The 24,800-nt window shown below is 50.4% G+C and overlaps 3 protein-coding genes across 7 annotated transcripts in view; 1 reads left to right on the top strand and 2 right to left on the bottom strand.

Moving 5' to 3' along the window:
* IQCK (IQ motif containing K) overlaps nucleotides 1-2,245 on the bottom strand; it is a 141,516-nt gene extending 139,271 nt beyond the window's left edge. For both annotated transcript variants that reach the window (XM_065924437.1, XM_065924438.1), the window contains exon 1: nucleotides 2,041-2,245. In XM_065924437.1, the coding sequence (XP_065780509.1) occupies nucleotides 2,041-2,224 (184 nt within the window). In that variant the 5' untranslated portion in view covers nucleotides 2,225-2,245. The remainder of the gene's footprint in view (nucleotides 1-2,040) is intronic.
* Nucleotides 2,246-2,328: 83 nt separating this feature from the next.
* KNOP1 (lysine rich nucleolar protein 1) lies at nucleotides 2,329-15,909 on the top strand. Of its 3 annotated transcripts, none has more exons than XM_065924432.1 (5): nucleotides 2,329-2,385; nucleotides 5,292-6,202; nucleotides 8,340-8,408; nucleotides 12,698-12,775; nucleotides 15,067-15,909. In XM_065924432.1, the coding sequence occupies exons 2-5, from the start codon at nucleotides 5,294-5,296 to the stop codon at nucleotides 15,376-15,378; spliced, it is 1,368 nt and encodes a 455-aa protein (XP_065780504.1). In that variant the 5' UTR covers nucleotides 2,329-2,385; nucleotides 5,292-5,293; the 3' UTR covers nucleotides 15,379-15,909. The 3 variants fall into 3 exon arrangements, with proteins under 3 accessions (XP_065780504.1, XP_065780505.1, XP_065780506.1); XM_065924433.1 differs by lacking the exon at nucleotides 2,329-2,385 and adding an exon at nucleotides 2,396-2,603; XM_065924434.1 differs by lacking the exon at nucleotides 2,329-2,385 and adding an exon at nucleotides 3,484-3,534.
* Nucleotides 15,910-19,697: 3,788 nt separating this feature from the next.
* VPS35L (VPS35 endosomal protein sorting factor like) overlaps nucleotides 19,698-24,800 on the bottom strand; it is a 140,324-nt gene continuing 135,221 nt past the window's right edge. For both annotated transcript variants that reach the window (XM_065924431.1, XM_065924430.1), the window contains exons 30-31: nucleotides 20,897-21,043; nucleotides 19,698-20,242 (exon numbers count right to left, since the gene is read on the bottom strand). In XM_065924431.1, coding sequence (XP_065780503.1) covers nucleotides 20,144-20,242; nucleotides 20,897-21,043 — 246 coding nt within the window. In that variant the 3' untranslated portion in view covers nucleotides 19,698-20,143. The remainder of the gene's footprint in view (nucleotides 20,243-20,896; nucleotides 21,044-24,800) is intronic.

Below are 24,800 nucleotides of genomic sequence, written 5' to 3'. Positions count from 1 at the left end.
GAAAAGAGAGATAAGAAAGCCTTTCTCAGTGATCAGTGCAAAGAAATAGAGGAAAATAACAGAATGGGAAAGACTAGAGATCTCTTCAAGAAAATTAGAGATGCCAAGGGACGATTTCATGCAAAGATGGGCTCAATAAAGGACAGAAATGGTATGGACCTAACAGAAGCAGAAGATATTAAGAAGAGGTGGCAAGAATACACAGAAGAACTAGACAAAAAAGATCTTCAGATAATCATGATGGTACTATCACTCACCTAGAGCCAGACATCCTGGAATGTTAAGTCAAGTAGCCTTAAGGAAGTATCACTACAAACAAAGCTAGTGGAGGTGATGGAATTCCAGTTGAGCTATTTCAAATTCTAAAAGATGATGCTGTGAAAATGCTGCACTCAATGTGCCAGCAAATGTGGAAAACTCAGCAGTGGCCACAGGACTGGAAAAGGTCAGTTCTCATTCCAATCCCAAAGAAAGGCAATGCCAAAGAATGCTCAAACTACCGCACAACTGCATTCATCTCACACACTATTAAAGCAATGCTCAAAATTCTCCAAGCCAGGCTTCAACAGTATGTGAACCATGAACTTCCAGATGTTCAAGTTGGATTTAGAGAAGGTAGAGGAGCCAGAGATCAAATTGCCAACATCCGATGGATCATCGAAAAAGCAAGAGAGTTCCAGAAAAACATCTACTTTGCTTTATTGACAATGCCAAAGCCTTTGACTGTGTGGATCACAACAAATTGGGAAATTCTTCAAGAGATGGGAATACCAGATCACCTTACCTGCCTTCTGAGAAATGTGTATGCAGGTCAAGAACCAACTGTTAGAACTGGACATGGAAAAACCGATGGTTCCAAATTGGGAAAGGAGTACATCAAGGCTGTATATTGTCGCCCTGCTTATTTAACTTATATGCAGAGTACATCATGTGAAATGCTGGCTAGATGAAGCATAAACTGGAATCAAGATTGCTGAGAGAAATATCAATAACTTCAAATACACAGATGACACCACCCTTGGGGCAGAAAGAGAAGAACTAAAGAGCCTCTTGATGAAAGTGAAAGAGAAGAATGGAAAAGTTGGCTTAAAGCTCAACATTCAGAAAACTAAGATCCTGGCATCTGGTCCCATCACTTCATGGCAAATAGACAGGGAAACAATGGAAACAGTGAGAGACTTTATTTTCTTGAACTCCAAAATCACTGCAGATAATGCTTGCTCCTTGGAAGAAAAGCTATGACCAACCTAGACAGCATACTAAAAAGCAGAGACAATACTTTGCTAGCTAAGATCCATCTAGTCAAAGTTATGATTTTTCCAGTAGTCATGTATGGATGTGAGAGTTGGACTATAAAGAAAGCTGAGCACCAAAGAATTGATGCTTTTGAACTGTGGTGTTGGAAAAGACTCTTGAGAGTCCCTTGGACTACAAGGAGATCAAACCTGTCAATCCTAAAGGAAATCAGTCCTGAATGTTCATTGGAAGAACTGATGCTGAAGCTGAAACTCCAATACTTTGGCCACCTGATGCGAAGAACTTACTCACTGGAAAAGACCCTGATGCTGGGAATGATTGAAGGCAGGAGAAGAAGGGGACGACAGAGGATGAGATGGTTGGATGGCATCACCGACTAAATGGACATGTGCTTCAGCAAGCTCCAGGAGGTGGTGATGGGACAGGGAAGCCTGGCGCGCTGCAGTCCACGGGGTCGCCAAGAGTCGGACATGACTGAGAGACTGAACTGAAAGGAGGTTGCAGCATCACTGGTTCTCGCCAAGGTCCCTTTTATTCCCCTTTCTTTCCCTTGCCTTCAACCTGACTATGGACTTAGGTTGGAGGCTGCGCTACGTAACCTCGGGCAAGCCTCTCAAGAGTCTCAGTTTCCCCGCACGTAACATGGGGAGCCCGGCGGGCCCGCGGCGAGGCTGCCTGGAGGCCTCGCACGTCAGCCGCCTGGCGCACAGTAGGCGCTCAGCAAGCGCGGGTCCCGCCGGGCCGCCCGAGTCCCGTCCCTCTCGGCCGGCCCGGGCTGCCTACCCTCGCAGATCTGCTCCCACAGGTTCTTGCTAGGTAGCTCCGAAACCTGCACCGGCGAGACAGGCAGATCGAGGGACTCGGGAGACACTACGGGCACTGGCGTCCTTGCGGTGATGCACGACTCGTTGGAGACTGTCCCTTCCAAGCGCTGGGCGCTGCGGCCCACAGCTCCGGGCGCCGCCATGGCAGCGGTCAAGGCCGCCGTTTCCACGGCAACCGCTGGTCCCAAAAGGCCGCGACCCGGAAGAAACCGTATCTTGCAGGGACGGACCGCCGAGTCGAGATTGACTTCCGGGTCACGGCGGCGCGGGCTCTCACGTGGAGGCGGGGAACATTGGCCTTTGGGTGAGTTCGGAGAGCGCGTCGTAGGCGGGACGGAACCGGGACTGGAGACTGGGTCTGGGGACTTGCGCGACTAGCCGAGGGACCGGACGAGGATGACTTGCACCCTCAGATCCACGTCCCCCTCGTCGCCGGTCTGAGGCGCCATCTTCAGGAAGTTCTCCCGCCTTGGAGCTGGACCTGGGGCCCGGCGTAATCCCTCCCTCTGTGCGGAAACCTTGGTGCGGTCGGGTGTTTGATGGGGCAGTCTCCCTTCGCGGCTCCCTTGCTTCCTGTTAGTGAGCCTGCGGTGGGAATTGGGTTTTGGAGCACAGGCTCCAGAGTTCTGCAGGCTGAGTTCGAATCCCTGTTTTATCCCTTACTGGCTTTGGAACCCAGGGCAAGTGAATTAAAGTCTCCAAGTCTCAGTTTGCACGTCTCTGAGATGGGTTATTTACACCGATCCTCACGAGGCTACTGCGAGAATTTAAAAGCGCTTTTGGAGAAAGCATTTTGCGTTCGCAGGAAACGCTGTAAGGTTTATTTCCTCTTCCCTTCTTGAAGAAATGAATACACTTGGGATGTCGGGTTTGAAGGGAAGGCTCTTCTTCACTGCCAAAGAGGACAGTGCTGCAGTGTTTTAAACGGCGGAGCTAGGAAGAGAAAGGGATTAAGTTGGCGACAAACTCCCTTTGACTTCGTTGATATCAGATCTCTAGACCACTCCTCCACTTGAGGCGCCCTTAACTCCACCCTCCCTGGTTTGGCACCTTCTCCCCCTCCTTTGCAGGCCCGTTTTCCTCTGCCCACCCATTTAAACGTTAGTATTCTCTGAGGTTCTGTCTCAGGCTCCTTTGTTCAAAGCTTACATACCATCCATATATTTCTAAATTTATGTCGTCCATATCAGCCCAGTCACCTCCGAGCCTCAGACCCGTAAAGCCAGCTGTCCGCCAACATCTCCCTATGGATATCTCAAGGTGTCTGGGGTCGCAGAGAGTCAGACACGACTGAGCGACTGAACTGAACTGAACTATTCCAACCAGCCTGTTGCCTTCAGTCACCCCTCCGCAGTTACCTCACACTTCAGATTTTTTTTTGTCTTAGGGCTTAGCATTTCCATCCTGTGCTTGCCCAAGCTGGAAACCTCTTCAGAAAGTTTGCTGACAACTGGTAGGCCAGATTTGATGACATCTCTTACTCTGACCTTACCACTGTGCTTGCTTTTATCACATGTATCACTGTTAACACAGCTCTTTCCCATCCACACCTAGTTGCTTCTTGATGGCAGGGTCATCTTTTGTTCATCTCTGTCTCTTGCAGCCCTTCCTTCTTTCAGTGAACATTTATTGAGCACCCACTCTGCTAGGTAGAGAGCTGGGTCCTGGAAATACAGCAGACAGCCAGAGGAAGCCTGTGGTTGATCCCTCAGATCTCCAGGTGCTGTAGGAGCCATTTATGAGTGAACTTGAGCAACAGCTCAGGCCTGGCCTGGCTCTTTGAAACAGCTTAGAGTGAGGCACATCCAGCCCCTGGGCTCTGAGGCTGGATGAAGCAGCTCCTGGCCTTTCCTGCCCACTGTCCAAAGCTCCTGTGAGGAGCCGTTTGTTTCTGGATTCCCTGAGTGTCTGCATGTCATCTAGTCCAGGGAGCAGGACCTGGGCTGGTGACTGGAGTGAGAGACTAGTCCACAACTGGAAGCCGAAATGTACTTGAAGGCCCACCAGCACTTTCTCATAGGCACCTTCAGGACAGCCTCCCTCCAAAAAAAACAAAAGAAAAGCTGAGCATTCAGGGTCATTAAATGTTGCCAATTTGTTTGAAAAATTAAAAACATTGAAACAGGCTTGTAGACTGGATATGGCTCCCACCACCACCTGTGAGCCTTTGATCTGATCTGGTTCATTGTCTCTTATGGATGGGGAAACTGAGGCCCAGAGAAGCCACTGCTGGATGGCAAGACTATATGAGTCACCATTTGAATACAGCCATTCTCAGCCCCAATTGGGGCTTCTCGCCATACGTTGAGTTTGCTCCCATTCTTAGGAAGGTGATTAGAAGAGAGCTACCCTAGGTATAGGGTGGGGCAGTTAATTTCCAGATGCAAAGCAACAGAGCTCTTCAGATGAAGCAAGGTAACAGGTTAATTTTATCACAGTTACTACCTCTAGTGAGAATCAGCAAGAAGAGTTAACCTAAGATTTCTGTCCTCTTCATCCAACAAAAGGTAAGCCCCTGGGGGCAGTGCCTGGCCTGTGGCTTGAGCGCAGTTGTTTCAGTGGCTGGCACAGGGTACATTTCTGTGGAATGAACGATTAGGCTTAAGAGGCTTGAGGAAGGGGGTAGGAAAGTAATCAACAATCTACCAAGCACTTTCCATGGACTATTGTTTATTCTTTCCAACAGCTCTCTGAGAAAGGACAGGTTCTCTCTCCCCATTTTCAGATGGGGAAGTTAAGGCCTGGGGAGGATAGGGGATTGACTTGAGGGAGCAACTTGGATTTATTTGAACCCGAGGCTGTCAGGATTTAAACTTCATTCTGGGGGTTTCCTAGGTGGCCCTAGTGGTAAAGAACCTGCCTGCCAATGCAGGAGATTTAAGAGACTCATGTTCGATCCCTGGGTTGGGAAGATCCACAGGAGAAGTGCATGGCAACATACCCCAGTATTCTTGCTTGGAGTATCCCATGGACAGGGGAGCCTGGTGGGCTACAGTCCAGGGGGTCACAGAGTCGGACACGACTGAAGCCGCTTAGCACGCGCTGCTTCTTCCATCATATTTCCCATTGCTCCCTGAGAATCGTGCCCATTTTCCAAGCCCCTAACCTTTCAGACCATCCACTCCAAGAAGCGTGGCTCTTGGTCATACCCAGTGGAGTTGTACTCAAAGCCTCTTGGCGTGGGATAATTAGTACCATTTCTTTTTTCAGGAATGATCACTAAGGCTCACAAAGGAGAGGTGGGCCTTGGGCTCCCAGAGAAAAAGAAGAAGAAGAAAAAGAAAGTGCTTAAAGAACCAGAGACTCAATACTCGGTTTTAAACAGTGACAATTATTTCGCAGAGGTTTGTCCAAGAGTCACACCACCCTTGAAGGATGTGATCCAAGAGCAGGCACCCAGAATGCCTCTTGTGAAGAAAAAGAAGAAGAAGAAGGGTCACAGCACTGTCTGTGAGGAGCACCTTGAACCTGAGATCACATTACGTGCTGGACGGACTGAGCGGTCACGCAGCCCCAGGATGCAGGCACCTGGTCTGTCTGAGTCCCTCAGTGTGGAGAGGAAGAAGAGGAAGTCCATGTCCCCCGGCTCAAGGGTGAAGACCTCTCCAGGCCCCAGACAGGACGAGGAAGTGACCAGAACTGGCAAGAAGCTCAAAAAACACAAGAAGGAGAAAAAGGCCAAGGAAGCTACAGCCTTCTCAGGCGGGGATCCTTGGTTCTGCGAGGCCGGGAATGCATTGTATACTCACCCAGTTGGGAAGGATGGCATCCAGGAGCAGGCAGCCTCGGGACAGAAGTGGAAGCAAGGGAGTCCCAGGGAACACAGCGTGAAGATGAAGAAGAAGAAGAAGAAGAAAATCCACTGGGAGGGAGATCCCCCGCTGGGGCACCCTCAGTGCTCCTGGTCCCTGGAGAGCAGCCCTGCGAAAGGAAGTAAAAAGAAGCCAGTCAGAGTTGAAGCTCCAGAATACATCCCCATAGGAGATGGCCCCAGGGCCTCTGTGAAGAAGAAAGTGAAGTCCAAGAAAAGGGTGGAGCAGGCAGACACCGAGGAGTCAGCTCTGAAGAGGAAGAAGAAGAAGAGGCAGGAGAGCAAAGTAGCAGAGGAGCCTTGGGAAGAGGTAGGCTTTCCTTCAGAAGCCGACTGCTTGGGGAGAATAAGGGTGGAAGCTGGGAGTGTGTGTATGTGTGCAATCTGTCAGAAAAGGAGGATTTATTGACACAGATAACTAGAAAGTTTGATAGCTGTCTAGCTTCAGGTATGGCTGGATCTGGGCACTAGTGTAATATCCTCAGTAGTTAGAGGTATGTATCCCTTGCTGTCGAATCTTTACCCAAGTTTTCTGCACTCAGGGTCTGGATTAATAGGATTAAGTTTTTAAATTATTAATAGGACTTAATTAATATTATTTTTAATTATTAAAAACTTATTAATAGGAATAAGTCTTTCAGATAAATTCCTCTTTCTAAACTCTTACCACTTGCTATCTAAACCTCAGGACCCAGACAGTTCCTGAGATAATACAATGTCCAGAGCTATCTGAGCTCAAGATACACAGTCTAGGGATCAAATTAAATTTGGATCACAGAAGATGCCTGTGTGGCTTTTCCTTGCTCTGTGCTTTGTATCTTTCAATGCTGGTTTTAGTCTCAGGCTCCTCCCCACCCCAGCCCCGAGGTGAGATGGTCGCAGCATCTCCAGGCTTTCGTCATAGTAGCTAAGCCACCCCCAAAGGGAGACGGGCAGCCCCTCCAAAACGATTACAGGAAGCGTCCTGGCACTGCTCTCCCAGCTCTCGTTTGGGTCGCACAAAGCAGAAGCCCTGGTCTGAAGCCAGTGGGCAGGGGCTGACGGCGTCTGTCCCACTGGAACCCCACTGTCCGAAGCTGGGGGGAGGTGGTGGTCCTGTTACCAGGAGGAAGGGAAGGGATGGCCGCCTGGTGGAGAAAGCGGAGCTGTGCTGTCCATCCAGACCAGCTTCCGGGATGGGGGCGGGGAGGGAGGAGATGGGCTGAGCACGGGGGCGCGGGGGTGATGTGAGCGAACAGAGCCCTCCAGGGCTCAGCACAGGGACTCGGGGTGCCAGGCGGAGCACACCCGAAGCGCAGAAGTGGCAGTTGTCACTGCTGAGGACCTCGGGGAAAGTGGCCACCTCGAACCTCACTGTCACAGGGTCCTGCAAGGGGCTGGGGTCACTGAGAGAGCTGAGAGCTGTGGGGGCGGGGGCCATCTGTGCCTGGGGTGCAGCAGGTGCGGAGACCTGGGAGGAGCGAAGGGGCAAAGGGGCGGGAGTGGCAGGGGCCGGCCGCTGGGGCCTGGCCGAGACTGTAGCAGCCGAGGGGGTCTGGATTTTCATGTAAATAAGATAGGAACCCGAGGAGGGTTTTTCGGGATGAGGTAGTGTGGTCCAGTTGTGGTAGTGTTACTATTTTTTAATTGAGATAGAACCGACATAGGGCAGGTGTTGGGGGTGGGGAAGCAGCGGTAGAGCCTGTCCTAGTGGTTCAGGCAGGAGAGAAGGTACTGACTGGAACTCGGAGTTGGGGGGTGCGGGGCATGGTATGGAAGAGGGAACTGGGGGGGGCTTCAGGTTCGCTGCAGGGCGGCCAGCCCCCGCCTCTGCCCTCCCTGGCCCCCGCCCGCCCCTCCCTGCATCAGTGGGGCCCTGGCCTTGCTCCTGGCTGGCGTGTCACCTGGGAAGTGAGGCATCGTCTGGCAGGGAAGGTCGTGCTCTCGGCCTGAGTCAGGAGATTTGGGTTAATGTGAGCCTTGTCTCTGAGCTGTGCGGTGACCTCGTGATAGCCCCTTCACTGCTCTGAGCCTTAGTTTCTTCACCTGGCGTATAGGTCAGTGCCGCAGTTCTGAGGACAGGATTGGGGAGCGTGGTGGAAGAGAAGGGCTTTGCAGGTAGCTGAGTGGCCAAGAATTCACCTGCCAATGCAGGAGACGTGGGTTTGATCCCTGGGTTGGGAAGATCCCCTGGAGTAGAAAATGGCAACCCACAGTAGTCTTCTTGTCTGGAAAATTCCATGGACAGGGGAGCCTGGTGGGCTACAGCCCATAGGGTCGCAAAGAGTCCGCTACGACTTAGCACTAGTGGAAGAGGCGGGAAGGCAGGTGTTCTTTGGTGGGGGGTGGGAGAGACGGGGTGCTGCAGTCATGCGTCTTTTCTGGACTCGTCACACTCTCGCCTGCCGGGCTGCCCCAGTGGAGGCCATGGTCCACTTGAGCCTTAACTCCCTCTGCCTTCTTTGCAGGAGCCCGACACGGACTTGGAGGTGGTGCTGGAAAAGAAGGGCAACATGGACGAGGCGCACATAGACCAGGTACGGCCGGTCCTCATCATCCACCACCTCCCCCAGCCTCCCAGGAAATATGCTCACCTCCTAACCGGCCACAGGATCCTGGTCCCAGAGGCGCTGGGGGCTCCACAGGCCCCCGGGCTGGCCTCTGCCCCACCTCCAGGGGCAGGGAGCCTGTGGCCGCCCTCCCTTACTGCTGGGAGAGCCCCTCACCGCCACAGCCTTGGCTGAGGGGCCGTCGGGTCCTGCAGCGTCCCGGGCTGAGGTTGTCCTACTCTGAACTGCTGCCGGAGGAGGGACATGTCCCCCGAACCCGCAGGCTGGGCAGGGGGGACGCGCTCTGCCTGGCCCGTGTGCCACCTCCCAGGCTCCTCGCAGCAGCTCGGTTTTGTTTTTTTTTTTTTACATACAATAACTACACATATTTAAGATGTACAGTTTGATGAGTTTTAACATATGTATGCATCTAGGAAACCAGCTAAGCAATTAATGAACATACCCGCCATTTCCAGAAGTTTCCTTGTGCCCCTTTGTAATCCATCCCACCCTTCCCCATCCCCAGGTAACTGCTTCTACTCTGTCACTGTGAATTAGTTTTTATTTTCTAGAATTTCTGTATAATTGGGATTATACAGTACTGTTCTTTTTTAAACAGGCTTCTTTCACTTAACATAATCATTTTGAGATTTATCTATATTGTTGCATGTATCAGTGATTTATTTGTTGTTATAGGCTGTCCACTATTCCTAGTATTATTTGTTTTGATGTTAAAAACATTATCAATTCTCAACTGAATTGCCTAGATTGCCTTTGGAAAAAATCAGTTGACTCTGTGTGTGATGTGTGGTGTGGGTCTGTTTCTAGGCTCTCCCTTGAGTTTCACTTATCTGTATGTCTGACTTTACACTAGTACCTCGTTGTCTAGGTTACTGTAACTATATAATAAGTCTTAAATCAGGTAGTGTTAGTCTCTAGCATCATCCTTTTTTAAGTTACTTTGGCTATTTCACGGCCTTTGTGAGTCTATATAAATTCTAAATTGTTGCTACCAAAAAATACTGCTGGGGTTTTGATTAGGATTGCCTTGAATCTCTAGACCAATTTGGGGAGAATTAATATCTAAACAATATGAAACCCTCTGATCCATAAGCATGGCATCTCTGTCCCTTTATTTAGGTCTTCTTTAATTTCTCTCAGTAATGTTTTATAGTTTTCAGTGTACAGGTCCTACACATCTTTTGTCAAGTTTTCCTTAATTATTTTATATTTTTATGCTATTGTAAGTAGTATTTTAGTTGAGTTTTTCATAGTTGCATATATTGCGAGTCTGTAGAGATATAACTTGTATAGAAGCCTTAGGAGGGTTGTTCTGTTGTGGACCAGCTTCTGCTTTTGTCATGCCCAGATCCTATGTGGGAGCCGGACTTTCCAGAATTGGGATACTTTGTGATCCTGGACCCCAAGGCTTATCAGGACAGCATGGTAAATAACCACATAAATGTGGCCTTGGCCCATTGCTGATGCGGTGACCTTGGCAGTCACCAGCCTCACGACCCCATGTAGGGGGCTGTGACAACCAGATGAGGCCGCATCGGGGAGGCGCTCAGCAAGGCCTGCCCAGGATCTGCGCTTAGTAAGCGGGAGCCCTTCACCTGCCTGTGCCCTCAGGCCGCATCAGGGAGGGACTGCTGGATAGAAGCCGCAGAGTGTGATGTGGGTACGGCCCGGGGGTGGCCCCGCCGCTCCCAGAGAGAGAAATGGAGGAGAGCGTGCAAGCCAGCTGTGTACGGGGAGGGAGGCCTACCAGATGTTTCATGGAGAATTCCCTGCCTGCTGCCTTTGGGGCCCTTCTCCCTGGAGGAGGGGCTGAGAGGATCAGTGAGATGATGCTGCCAGAGCCCGATCCAAGGCCTGGCACAGACCACGGGCCTCCCAGAACTGGGAGCTCCCCAGCCTCCTGCAGGGCATGGTCACTGAGCAGGGGGAGGGCTGGGCTGCGAGGCTGCTGGGGCCTCACCCCCCAGAGAGGACCAGTGGGCGCTGACTGTCCAGGCCCAGCCCCTGCCTGCCTCGCTCCCAGGTTCCCGGCCACTCAATGCCACTTGTCCACGCAAGGCTCACCAGCCACCTCTTTGCTTCCTATGAATTTGTGCCTATTAAGTACTTCACAGTTTCTAAGAAAACCGTTTGTGTGACAGATGACCTCAATGTATGTGAAGCTTTCTGCCTCACCTCTCCGTCTATTTCTCCTGTAAAAAAAGTTAGTTATGTTAAAAAAAAGGGGGGGGGGGGAAGCAACCTGAAATCCTACCACCTAATAATAATCGCTGTTAACCCTTTGTTGTTTTATTCTTCCAGACTTTTCCTTTGTAACAGTATACCTGTGATTTCAAAGCAGCATGCAGTCACACGCTGTATGCTGTTCTTTTCTATCACCTGGCAGGCGCACTGCTTTCCGCTTCCCTGAGTGCACATCCACTGAAGTTCCACGTGGTTCCCTGCTGGCAGCTGGCTCCCCTGTAGGAATCTGCCATCACTTTCTCTTTCATCCCTGCAGCTGCCACTCGACTTTGTTGTCTGTAGTTTTGAACTACATAAACAGTCACCTCGTCTCAACCTGTGGCAGATGAGAGGAGGAGAGGCCACAAACTGGGGGCAGCTAAATTACAACTGAACCCTTGGGGGGAAGGGTCAGGCCCTCGAAGCTTCTGTATCCAACTGCAGCGTCATTAATACGCTGACTGTACAGTGTGTGAGGTCCCTGCTGTGCCGGGGGCTCATAGTCTTATGAGCTTATGACTTAGCACAGTTCATTGTGAGAGTGGGGGACTTTCTCACACCAGCCAATAAACCCCTGACACACTCAGGGTCCCGCAGTTGAGCTAGGTCTGCCGCTGCCTGCCTGGAGACACTGGCAGATCCCTCAGCTGAAGGGCTCAGTCCCACCTGCCTGCTCCCCACCCCCACCCCCCATTCAGATATCAATCATAAGCCGGGTCGTCAGCTGTGCTTCACACCAACCAGCTACGGATCAGAGGTTCCAAAGACTTCCTCCTCGGGTTCAATGAATGTGCCAGAGCAACTCACAGAACTCACAGAGGCACTTTACTCGATAGATGACTGGTTTATTCTAAAGGGATATAACTCAGGGGCAGCCGGAAGAATGAGATGCACGGGGCAGGGGCTTGGAGCTGCCATGCCCTCCTGGAGAGCTCCAGTCTCGCCAGATATCCAGGGTTCACCAACCCGGAAGCTCTCCAAACCCTAGCCTTTGGGTTTTATGGAGACCTCATTACTGATACAGTTAATTGAATCAGTGGCCATTTGGTGGTTGAGCTCCACCTCCACCTCCCGGCCTCTCCCCAGAGGTCAGGGGGGTGGGCCTGAAGGTTTCAGCCCTTTAATCTGGTGGTTGGTTCTCCAGGCAACTAGCCCCCATCCTCAGGTGCTTCCCAGAATCGCCTAATTACCGTAACAACTTGAATTGTACTTCTTAGGAAATTCCTAGGGTTTTTGGAACTCTGTGCCAGGAATGGAGATGAGGCTATATATGAATATTTCTTGTCTTATATTTCTTACTGTAGATTACAATATCACGGTTTTCTGTTTCCCAGTTATCCTCTGAGGTAGATGTATTCATCTATTTGCGGATAGACCATGATACAGAAAGATTAACTGACTTACCCAAAACCACACAACTAGTTAAAGGTGGTGCTAGGATTCAAACTAGCCAATGCCTGTCTCAACAGTCTGTGTTCTTTCTAGAAGATGGTGTCAGCAAGGAGTTAACCACAATATCCTTTGTATAGCCAGGGCTATGGGCAGTATATTTTGGGAAAGTTTCAACCCCAGATGGCTCTTACAAACAAAAAAGGTTCTAATCCTAAAGGTAGATAAGCTTCTTCTAGTCTAGAAAGATTCATCCTTTTTTTTTTGGCCACATCTTGTGGCTTCTGGGATCTTAGTTCCTCCATCAGGGATTGAACCCGGGCTCCAGCGGTGAAAGTGCTAAGCCCTGACCACTGGACCACCAGGGGATTCCCTGGAAGATTCATCCGTAAGGAATGGAAAACAAGGATGAATGAGGCCTGCATATCTTAGGCCAAGGGACTGCACCTTTAGATGATCAGAGGGTATTTTTGACAAATGCCTCCCGCAGTCTGCAGCAGAACAAAGCTGCCCGAGATACGACCAGACCCCTCACGTGAAGATCCCTTCAGTCTTCCCCCCACTCCCACCGCATCGCTGTCCTGGCTTTGAAGCTCAGAGGAAACTGTCTCACTGCCCTCTGGCCTTTCCTTTCCCTTGCTCAGGTGAGGCGGAAAGCCTTGCAAGAAGAGATTGATCGTGAGTCGGGTAAGACGGAAGCTTCTGACGCCAAGACCTGGACAGTAAGTTTGCCGCTGGGCTCTTTGGGGAGTCTTCAGCGTCCCACCCCCTTCTCACCTTGTGGACTGGAGGGACAGGAGGCCAAGTCCCTCTGGCTCAGAGGCGGCCCCAGCCCGCCAGCTGGCTCCCTTCTGCGCAGAGCTCGTCCTGAGCTCATTTCCTTCCTTCTGGGAGAGGTGCTTGCCTCCCTCCTGGAGAGCTGGCTGCTTGAGATAAGCTGCCTGGACCTTTACCTCCTCCTCTGGACGGGCGCGGTGGCCTGGGCACCGGTCTCTCGGGGCACATGAGGATGAGCCCTTCCCAGCGGTGGCTGGTGCCCTCAGAAGGCTGCTGGCACGGGGGAGGGCGCAGAGGTGGGGGCGTGTGTGGCAGGTCTGGTCCAGTTGGAATAGGAAATTTCCAAAGCAGGGCCGAGGAGATGGGACAGGAGAACGTATAGCATGGGGCGCGTGATATGGCCGAAGGTGGGGATGGGAAGGTGCGGTGGGCACTGCTGGGGGGTGTGTGTGTGGGTAATCAGGGAGCTGGGGTAGAAGGCTCAGTCTGCAGGCCTGAGGCCTAGGAGGGGGCAGAGGAGAGCGAAGAGTACTTGTTAATAGACGTGGATCTGGGGGAGGAGGGCCAGATGACGGGAAGGCGTGTCTGCTAGTGCTGTTTGAAGCTTTCATAGTGTAACACAGAAAACAACAGTTGATTCGAATCTAAAGACCTGAGATCCATTCTGAGCTCGGCCACTCTCTATAGCTAAGACTTGAGCAAGTAACTTCCCTCCTGTGAGCTTCAGTTTCCGCACCTGTAAAACGGGACTGGTGCTCTGGGCCAGTGGCGTATGGAATGCGGCTTGTTACGTGTCCTTCCTCCAGGGTTTCCTTTCTCTCCATCTGCTTGAGCTGGGCGGAGCTGATAAGATTCCATGATTGAGTGAGGAAGGCCAGAAACAGGCCTGCACCACCCAGAGCAGCAGCCCAGCAGCTTTACTGGTGGACCCGACATCAGGGGGCTGCTCGCGGGCTGAGGTCTTCTGCAAATGCTTTAGGTGGCACTGCCCCAGGGCTCAGGGCCACTTGACTGCTGGGGCGCACGGTGGGCATGTGAGACCGGGTCCCCTCCAGGAGCTGGCTTCCAGGACTGGTCAGCCTCTGGTAGCTCGCTCCTCTACACCAAGTGCGAGGTTGTCAGATGTGGCCTCTCATTCTAGAAACTGAAGGCCTGGGAAGCTGTCTTTGGTCCTGTATTGGGGCCACTGGGAAGCTGGGGGAACTTGTCACCAGTTCACTCAGGGCAGCTGTAGTGATGACTGGTTCCTATTATTCTCCCAAAGCTGACCTAGAATTAAGAGCTCAGTTAGCGTTTGGCTTATAAGCGGAAAGTTCCCGGGTGGCACAGAGGTCAGCAGTCCTGAGGGGGTGGGTGGGTAGGAGTGGGTACCAAGTGCCAAGAACAGCCAGTTCTTGAGGATTTAAAACCAACCAGGCATCTTGCTCTGGGTTGCTGGTATCAAGTCTGATCTGAGCCTCACTGAAGCCCTGTTGGGGTGGGGGAGGGTGTTACACCCCCACTTTGCAGATGAGGACATTAAGGCTCAGAGAGGTTAAGTAACTTGACCATGGTAAGACTGGTGGGGTTTGATCCTGACTCTTCAAAGTCAGTCTTCGTGGGAAGCTGGGTTTCTCACCTCTGTCACAGACTTTGGAGGAGAGTCTTCTGTTGGGCCACTTTTCTGAGGGGCTCTTTTGCATTTTCTCGAACATGGGTGATTAGTGCATGGGTGATAGAGTGCCCTGGACAGGAATTGGAACCCTGAGTTCCTAGGCTGACTACCTGCAACTCCTGTGACCCTTTACCTCTCTGGGCCTCCACGCCTTTGCTGCTAGAAAATGCAGTGTTTCTGGAAGCTAAATGGTTTTCAGATTCCCACTTTCACTCTCCACCTCCGCCTCAGGCTGACGGATGAGTAGCCAGCTGGCGAGGTGTGTCGTACTGACTGCCGTGAACCGGGGGAGAAGGAGTTAAGCAGACGGGCAGCTTGGTGTGAAAGGTGGCTCTGGTGAGGGCCAGACCTGAGACGCAGTCCTGCAGGATTACCGAGTAGGCCTGAGGCCCCTCCAGCTGCAGACCTCCATTTCCTCATCAGTGGAGGGGGCCCCAACAGCACCCCTCACAGGGCTCTGGTTGGAATTAAAAAGTGATTCCAGTAAGCCTTTGATCATCTGGATCCTCCCTGGCTGGGGGCTGGGGAAAGACCAGGGCTTTGGAAGCCAGGAGAGTAACCACCTGTTTTCTCTTGCCACAGGGAACCCAGTTTGGCCAATGGGATACTGCTGGTTTTGAAAACGAGGAGCAGAAGCTGAAATTTCTCAGACTCATGGGTGGCTTTAAAAATCTGCCCCCTCCCTTCAGTCGTCCCTCCACCACGGAGGCCAGGCCCAACATGGCTCTCAGCAAGAAGGCGGCCGACACCCTGCAGCGGAACCTGCAGCGGGACTACGACCGGGCCCTGAGCTGGAAGTACAGCCGGGGGGCCGGGCTCGGCTTCTCCACCGCCCCGGCCAGAGTCTTTTATATTGACAGGAACGCGTCCAAGTCAATCAAGTTTGAAGATTAAACTCTGCTGTCTCGTCCCCCCAAAACACCCAGTGTTGCTTTTATTGTTCTGTCAGGCAGATGAAAGCCATAGGGCAGTTGTCTCGAATCGAACTCCTGCGAAGATTAAGGACAACTGTGTTGATGTACTTGGACAGACTGGGGTGAGGGCAGCTCCTTTCAAGAGCCAGGAGAACATGTTGAGTGGCTTCTGTTTTCTGTGCGACACGTCCATTCCTGTTGAAGACAGTGAGTATAACTAGCAGTAGCGCACACTTGTCGAGGGCGTCCTGGGTGCCAGGCACTTACATGTCTCCCCTGCGTTCATGTATTTAATCGTCATGATTCTGAAACAGGTGCTATTATCCTCATCTTAGGAAATGGGGTTCAGGGATAAAGTAATAACATTGCCTGGGGTCACTCAATGAGTTAAGCGCCAAGTGTACTTTTGTGCTCCAAGGCCTGTGTCAACTCTTCACTACAGTGAATGTCGATTCTAGGGAATTTCACCCAAAATACTCATTGGGATTCAGATGTCTTTTGATTGAAGAAACAGAGGCTTATTACATGTCTACATCTCAAACAGGAAGTGGGATTAATGTAAACGGGCAAAAGCAAGCTTGTTTCCCCTCCCCCTTGGAGTAGCCAGAGGCAGAGAGGCGTCTGGATTCCCACCAAACAGATGTGGCTGAACTGCCTCTGCTGCTGGGAAACTGTTTCTAAACCCATCTTGCCTTTTGCAGTCTGCGTTCCTTCCATCCCCAGGGCTGTGCTGGGATTTAATCTTACTTGCTTTAACTGTATTCTAAGCAAGGCATTTAAGAGAGCAATTGGCTAATCCTCCACATGCGCGAATGGCATGTTCTTTCCCAGGGACGTGTTTATTGGATTCTTTCCAACCACAAGGAAGAGAAATCTAGGTGACTTCCATGGAGGAGGTCGAATGTCAGGAGGAAACAGACGGGGTGACAGGGCGCTGCCTCATCAGTCTGGGAACAGTGTTTCCAAAGCTTTGATGCTGCAGCCAGCCTCACAAACTCCCAGTACCCCAAGTGACATGTGACCACCTTCTCTCCATTCACCTAGCATCTTGCATCCCAAAATACAAGTTCTGCTTGGGTCTTTTTCACACCACTTGGCTTGAACTTCCCCTCCAGACATGCTATCTCAGGCGGGCCTGGACAGCCAGGGAATTCAGTCTCACATGGGCAGGAGACCTGTGTAGGGGGTTGATTCAGCTTCCCATGAAGGAAACAAATGTTTCCTCTCTGCTCCACCATCCTACCTTGGCTTCATCAGCTTGGTGGAAAGATGGCTGTAGCAATTGCATGCAGCAAATCAAGACACTAGACCATTCCAGAGGGAGAAGAGAAAGCTGCTTGTGGTTCAAGGAAACTTCCAGAAGCCCTTTTGTCATAACTCGTTGTCCAGGATTGGGTGCCCAGTGTTGCCCACCCATTCTTGAGCCAGCCCCTCACATGTGGAGGGAAATTCTCAGGCCAGTCAGGAAGGAAGACTGAGGTTCAGATGCTGGTGAGGTGAACGTGGGTCCACTACTGCCCCAGCGGGCAGAGGCGAGGTCGGTCTGCCTGGGCCCTGACCAACAACCGTTGGCCAGGTCTGGAGTCCCGCTTACCTGTGTTAGCCGTGATTCTGGTGGGCCACCTCCCACAGAACCTGAATGTGGCCCTCCACGGATTCAATCTTGAGATACTTAACAGAAGAGGCCTACAAGGTGAGGTTCTGCATTGAGTTAGCTCTTCAGGGCATGTCCTCTTCCGACAGCGGTGGTCTTGATCCACACCCCAGGAATTTGCCCAGTGTGAAAGGAACCAACCACGTCTCTGATCCCTGTATCTTGCTGATAGCTCACGTCACGGTTTGGGCCTGCTTGGCTGTCAGGAAGGACCGTGCCCAGCCATCTACTGTGTGATTCTGGAGAGCGGGTGAGCAGTTGTCCCCCACCTGTCCCCATCGTGGTCCCTGTCGTTAGGGGTGTGACGGTCAGGCCTTTCCCCTCTTGCCGTTCAACGTGTACAGTCTCTCTGTGATAAGATTTGACTTTCTAGCACCACGTGGCTGAAGAGTTCCCCTTGGCTTGGGAAGGTTTATTAAAGTCTGCTCCTGAAGCAGGGTCTAAGCAGAGAAGCTTGGACAGCCGAGACGGCAGGATGCCGGGTGTCCTCAGATTGAACCTGGCCTCGTCTCGGCTGCTTGCCCAGGTGCAGACCATGCTGCTCTAGTGACGGCTCCAGCTCGGAGGTTAACTGGGCCTCGCTGTCCTTTTGTAAACCGAACAACGTTGTCTTGAGTCGCCCTCTCCGCTTTGCCCCATGTCCTGGGGTCCTCAAACTGTCTTCAAGGTTTTTTGTTTTTTTTTGGTGTGATTTCCCATGTTGTTCATTTGTTGATTCTGTGTAGCACACAGCCTGTCTCCACTGGAACAAGGCAGTTTTTGGATTTTCACTCAGAATCTGGGAGAGGTGGGTGGGGGTGTCTGGTATGTAAGCACAGCCAAGGTCTTAGCTGAATATGTAACAACCCTGCTCTCAAACACATTGGCCTTTTCTCCCTTGGGGATTTCTCAACAGACTGATCCTCCTTCTATGTATGGCAGGGCCTTCCCTCACGATTGCCTTTATCCAGCTGCTCCCCAAACCTCAGGATTCTTGACCACTTTATTCCTTGTGATTTCCTGCTGTTTCCCACTAAGCTCCTCCCTGAGGCCACCCTTCTGCAATGAGATTGGCCCATCAAAAGTATTTGCCAGACTAGAGTTCCTTCCTTAAAAATTGTGTGTTCAGCTCTACAAACAGAACTGTTTGGGTTCTGTGCACCCCCGCAACCCCCCGCCCATCCCAGTCCTCATCATTGGAACCTGTTAATATGTTGTGATGCAAAACCAACAGGAGTTTAAGGTAGCAGATGGAATTAATGTTGCTAAGCAGTATGATTTGACTGGGCCTATCCAGATAATCCAGGATTCAAAGTATCAATAGAAGACAGAAGAGTCAAGAGATTTGTAAGAAACACTCAACAAGCTGTCACTAGTTTGAAGATGAAGGGATCCCATTGCAAGGCATGCGGGTGGCCTCTAGAAGCTGGGAAAGGCAGGAAAACCGATTCTCCCCTAGAGACTCCAGAAGAACGCAACACCTTCATTTTGAAGGAAAGGCCACTGGACTTCAGACCAATAGAGCTATAAGGTGATAGAACTGTGACATTTTAAACCCCTGTGTGTGGCAGTTTAAAGCAGCAATAAAAAAATTAATACAGGTGTCATACAGAAGTTTTCATTTTTACCTTATTTCCTAAAAATTTTCTTTTTCTTCTGGTTCCATCATTCTTCACGAACATAGACCTCATGCCATGTAGGCCGCAGTCTTCAGAGACTGGATAATTTAGTTGACAGGCTGGGGAACCCACACGAGAACACAAAATCTCAGCTTTCACCTGGGCCAAGGTGACATGTGAATCAGAAGCTGCTTTGGTGTAACGTATCCCTGACCTAATGTGAAAGTCCAAGTCCAGGTTAATTCACTGACTCAGGCTTGGGCACTGATGCCGTCTGGTATGTATAGACTCAAACCAGAAGAAATGACTTGTAAGTACATAATTTGAATTTGCCAATTGACTTTCATATGAACAGTATCATATAGTAAAAGTGGTACAGGAAATGATTTTAGTGGAATAATCTTGTGTAATAAAGGCCACTTGGGAATATTTGAGCAATGCCACCATGCCTTCTCAATGGGTTTTCTTCAGTACACTCTGTTCTTCATTGCAGGCCATTTTCTCAGCAGAATTCTTGGGTTGGGGGTGGGGTGAGGGTCACTGTTAAGCTGACAGAAAATTCACAGCATATTCTTGGTCCCAAACTATTCAGTTAAAACATGAGTTTATATAAATTTTTAAAAATTATTTTAACTACTTCTGTGCAAACTGTAATCAGGCTTTTCACAGAGTAGAAGTGAAATGTAATCTGCTCAGTGGATACCTTCCAAAAATACAGTGGTTTGGGGGCACTTTTAATCCACAGCTCGGATGCATTTTCCTGCACAAAGGTTCTAGGCTGTGCGTCACCACTATGACCAATATTCATGATCTTACTGATTCAAAATAAAATGTCAGTGGAAGCTCATTAGTGGTAATACAAGAATCAAACTCCATCAAACTAGTAAAAAAAAAAAAAAAAGCAGACTGAATCACATGATGTTTAGGGTTAGGGCTGCAAGAAAACCAGACAGTATGTTTAGACACATACTGAGGATGTTTAGACACATTCTCTTCTGGATGAGTGAGAGTCAGTGGTAATTAAATGAACAGTCATGAACATAAATATTCCTTCAGGGAGGTTTATTCAGTTACAGTATATTTTCCATCGAAGCCCCAGAGAATCTTAAATCTGACTTGTTTTCTCCTTTTATCTATAAGCATATTTAAAATCCAATCAAGAGCCGGTTTTGACATAAAGCAAATCGGGGAAAGGGCACAGTGACTCTTTCAAAGTGGACTGCTTTTCAAGGTTCTTTTTTCAATTAACTTTCAATTAAATCTTCCCGAAAAGAGAGATGTTACTTGCATCCTGTTTTTCTCTGAAGGCCAGTTGTGCAAAGAAACAGACGCCACGCTCAGTGAGCAGGAATAGATTCGAATACTCTTGACAGCTCCCACTTCACTTCACTGGCAGAACAGCAGAGAAACCAATCTGTATGTGTGTAAAAATGAAAAAAAAAAAAAAAAATACAAAACAGGTCTTTTCTGGATTGGCATCAGAGACTCTGGAGTCAGGTCCTTGTCTGCAGAGGGAGCCTGAGGGCCAGCTCAGTCAGATGCCCCATGTCGGGCTGCTTGCTCTGCTTCTTGATATATTCCAGAGTTTTTACCTAGGAGGAAAGAGAAAGACTCGTCTCCTTTGTGGTTCAAAATTCTCAAGGCTCTGACAAATCAGCCATATTGGGAACTTAGGCTTTTTTTCTTAGAGAGGAGAAGCAACCAGCAGCTTTTAAATAAGACTCCTTAGATTACAACTTGCTCTTAAAATCAAGAATTACTAATGTTTTCATACGTGCGGCTCTTATTTACAGGGAATTAATACTACTCAGTGGTCCCTTGGTTCTAGGATCCTCAGCGGATACCAAACCAAGGGTACACAATCCTTTATAGAAATTGGTGTAGTATTTGCATGTAACCTTCATACACCCTCCTGTATATTGAAATCATCTTCAGATTATTTATAATCCCTACTATAATGTAAACACTATGTCAGTAGTTGCAGATACACGACAAATTCAGGTTTTGGAAACTTTCTGGAGCTTTTCCCCCCTGGATATTTCTGATCCGTGGTTGGTTCAATCTGAGGGTGCTGAACCTGTAGGTATGGAAAGCCATTTGTCCTTTGTAGGGCCTGGCACCTTCCTGGAAGGGGAGGCGGGGGCTGCCCCGAGACCGCCCGTGCCGGGCCAGCGGGCTTGCATCACTGGCCGGGACAGCCGTGCCCGCTGGCTGCTGAGGGCCGCCCGCCCCGCCCCGCGCCTCACCATGGTCCTGGTGTCCACACAGCCGTGCCTCTGTGCCAGGTGCCACAGGCTGACGGACAGCTGGTTGAGCCTGTTGTTGCGCAGGTCCCCGTGGGCCAAGATGCTGTTAAAGAACGAAAGGCCCAAAGAGCTCTGGCGCTTTAAGGCCTGAAAAGGAAACAAGAGGTTACTCTCTGGCACTGGGCTCAGACTCGTCCCAGCACTGACGCTGCCTGGGGTGCCAAGGCCAGCTCTGCCATGGATCTTCTGGAGGGCGAGCTGCTTAACCTCTTGGCTTCATCTGTAGGAGAATTAAGGTAATACCAGCTCGCAGGGTAAGTGAGACTAAAACGAGATGCTGTGTGAGGCATTACTCATGGAGTGCAAGCAGAAGGCAGTGATGTTCTCATGAGACTCGGTGCTCAGCGGCATAATGACATAGGCCAGCAGAGACCGGCCTTCTTGCTTTAATGCCAGTACCGGAGGTGAAACAGGTCTCTCACAGATGTGTCCTCAAGCCACCAAAGTTCCTGTCATTATTCCTACTCTCTGGCTGCCAGGAATAAAGACAAGAGACCTCAGCTCCCCGTGAACACTTATAAGAACAGGCAAGAATACTAGAGTGGGTTGCCATTCCCTTTTCCAGGGGATTTTCCCGACCCAGGGATCAAACCTGGGTCTCCAGCACTGCAGGCAGATTCTTTACTATATGAATCACCAGGAAAGCCCATAAGAACCACTGGATATGCTTAACACCAGATCCTTCCCCTCTTGCTCAATGATCTGATGTGAGAGGTACTCCAACAAGGGAAGTCTAACCAAACTGTCAGAGGAGACCAAGCCTGAACCCCGGCTTTAAATAGTAAAGGAAAAAGGGAAACTAAATCTCCAAAATGCAGCAGGCCCAGGACAAAGGATGCCAGCTCCCAAAGGTAAACAGAAGCACCTGGGAAGGCCCAAGTCAGCAGGTGGGCCTGAGCAAGGACCAGGTCAGATCACAGGTCTGTGTGGGCCCTTGAGAGCTGACGCCCGGGCCTTTGCTGGGTGCTCTTGGCAAACATCAGTGCTGTCAGGAGCCTTGAGGGTCTGCTTTGCACAGTGTGGGGTACAGGGCCCTGCACTGTGCCAGGCATGAGCTCTGTGCTTTACACAACTTATTCCATCTTTACAACAACTCTTTGCAGGTAGGTAGGATTCTAGAGCTGTCCTCCAGGATCCCACCCCCTGGTTATTCAAACAGTAATCTAGATGCTACTGTGAAAAGACTTTGCAGGTGTAATTAAGGTTATGGACCTTAGGGAGATAATCCTGGATTATCTGGGTGGGCCCAGTCTAATCATTAGAGCCCTAAAAAGCAGAGACATTTCTCAGGCTGAAGTCAGAGACAAGTTAGCGGAAGAGGAAAGCAGAGGAAAGGTGCTGCAGAAAGGGAGACTAAAGAGATTCGAAGTTTGAGAGGGACATGACCCACCACTGCTGGCCTTTAGGACGAACTGAGGTGGCCAACTCGAATGAGCTGGGAAGTAGATTCTTCCCAGTGCCTCCTGGTTAGAGCCCAGCCAGTCAACACCTGATGTCAGCCTTGGGAAACCAGGAGCATAGAAACTGGCCCAGCCAACACTGACTTCTGACCTCCCAAACTGTGAGATAATAAACAGGGGTTTAAAGTTTGGGGTGACTCAAAGCCATAACAGGAAACCACTACATTCCCCTTTTGCTGATGAGGTCAGAACTTCAGGAACTTCCTCAAGGACCGCAGCTAGCAAATGCAGAGTGAGGCTCTGAGCTCCAGTTGTCCAGTTCTGAGCCTGTGTAATTCACACCCAACCCAGATTATAAGATGCTCCCCAAGACCCATGGCTAGCATCACATTATGGATCCAAAGAGCTTCCCAGGTGGTGCAGTGGTAAAGAATCCATCTGTCAATGCAGGAGATGCAACAGATGCAGGCTTGATCCCTGGGGTGGGAAGGAAGATCCCCTGAAGAAGGGCATGGCAACCCACTCCAGAATTCTTGCCTGGAGAATTCCATGGACAGAGGAGCCTGGTGGGCTACAGTCCACAGGGTTGCAAAGAGTCGACAGGACTGTGCACAGCACAGATTAGGGATCAAACTCTGAAGAGGCCAAGAGACTTGCCCAGTGCAGCTACAGATTTATCCAGGGAAGTAGGGATGGTCTGAGGTAGTTTAGAACAATACACATATTTCCTGCTTTCTTCAAACAACCTATTAACTCTCCATCCTTCCATGTGTGGAGCCTACAGAGCAGCAGACTCTGTGTTAACTGCTGAGCCAACTTAGTCATCCCCTCCTGCTGCCCTCTCCCAGGTGAGAATTTCAAATCTAGTGGAGAAAAAAAGCAAGACAGTAAAACTGCCCAGGAGCAGCTAAGAATGCAGTTGGGTGAGGGTGTCTGTGTGACAGTGGAAAGACTCAGGCCCCCCAAAATTGAGCCTGCCCTGGCAACAGCCTGGACCAGTGACCATCACAGCAGCAGCTGACCCAACTGAACAACACTGCTGTCAACCACCTGGCCAGCAGATCACTAACTGGCTGGCCACTGCCTACTTTGTGCTCCTTTGTTTAATCAGACAATGAACTTGCCCCTGCCGGGAACTGGGCAGAGATCATCCAGTGGGTTCCAGTCTATCCTGCTCTCCCTTTAAACTGGAGATGCCTGGAAACAAGGGCCCTGACTTCTACTCAGGTCCAGAGGACCAACCTCATAGAAAGCGCTCAAATAAGATTCTTCTGAGAGGTGCCTTTTAACTACATTTCCTGAAAGCAGGGCAGAGTTTTAAAAAGTCAAACAAGGAAAACAGCATCTCACTGGCTTTTTCTCTGTTCTGTATCTTCTCAAGCATTTTACCCTACAAGCCCAGTTTGCATGTGTTTTAAATGAAAACATTAAAAATGAAATCATTAGAGAAGGCTGGGAATGAGCAGGCAGGCTGCCCAATGTGCAGAAAGACCCAGGAAACTGTGAACACGGGAGAGAATCAAACCCAGGCCTCAAGACCCTCCAATCTCCACAGAGCTTTTCAATAGAAAGGGGCTGCTTTTGATTCTTTGCCTAGGGGAACTGTCACTTCCAGGAAGTTGTAAGGGTCTGGCGTGGTTCCCAGCTTCACCACACCCAAACAAACAGCTTTGTGAAGCGCGTGACTAGAGCAGGGCTGGCTCCTTCACGTGCGGGTGGAGGGCAGTTTGGAGGCAGGGCTGACACCAGTCAGTGCTGAGAGGTGAGACACTCAGCTCGAGCGCCAGCGCAGGGTTTTCACGGCACCGAGCTTGGCTCCCCCGCAGCAGAGAGAGCTCAGAGTGCTCCTGCTCCAGGCTCTAGAAGCCTCTGCCCCCCAGGGCCGCCTGTGCCGAATCTCACAGCACATTGTTAAAATGAAGGATGACATGTTCCATCTTAGCTTGGTCCACCCATGTTTTTCCCAATAAATGTGCATATATGGACAGACACTTTCAGTGAGCATCCCTGGTATTTATATGAGTTGAAATGTCCTTTGGAAACATTCCAGCCCTGCTGTTCCTTCAGAAGTATTTCAGCTGTTATCACCATCAATGCCTCCTCCCCCAAGAGAAAAAGAGACAAGTTAAAATAGTTGCAGGTTATATGGCTCTGGGCTCATTTTTATTGTGAGCCTGGAGGTCCTAGACTGTGGTCGTTTATGCTGTCAGCAGCCACCTCTGATTAGACCCAGCCTGTGGCATCAGAGTGAAGAAAGGCATTTTCAATTAAATACACAGCCCTGCTCTGGCAGGAAGCAAGAGCCAGAGCCCATGTTTGCAGGGATTGGGAAGGTGCTAAGGATCCTTCAGAGCAGGGGAGCAGAAGGGACATGATCAGTGTGGTCAGTGCAGACAGAACTCCCCTTTCTTCTGCAGGGTGGTGAGGGCTCTCTCGGAAAGCCG

The sequence above is a fragment of the Muntiacus reevesi genome, chromosome 2 (assembly GCF_963930625.1).
Source record: "Muntiacus reevesi chromosome 2, mMunRee1.1, whole genome shotgun sequence".
Lineage (NCBI taxonomy): Eukaryota > Metazoa > Chordata > Mammalia > Artiodactyla > Cervidae > Muntiacus > Muntiacus reevesi.
The sequence above is the reverse complement of the archived record's forward strand: the minus strand, read 5'-3'. Positions and strand labels throughout refer to the sequence as shown.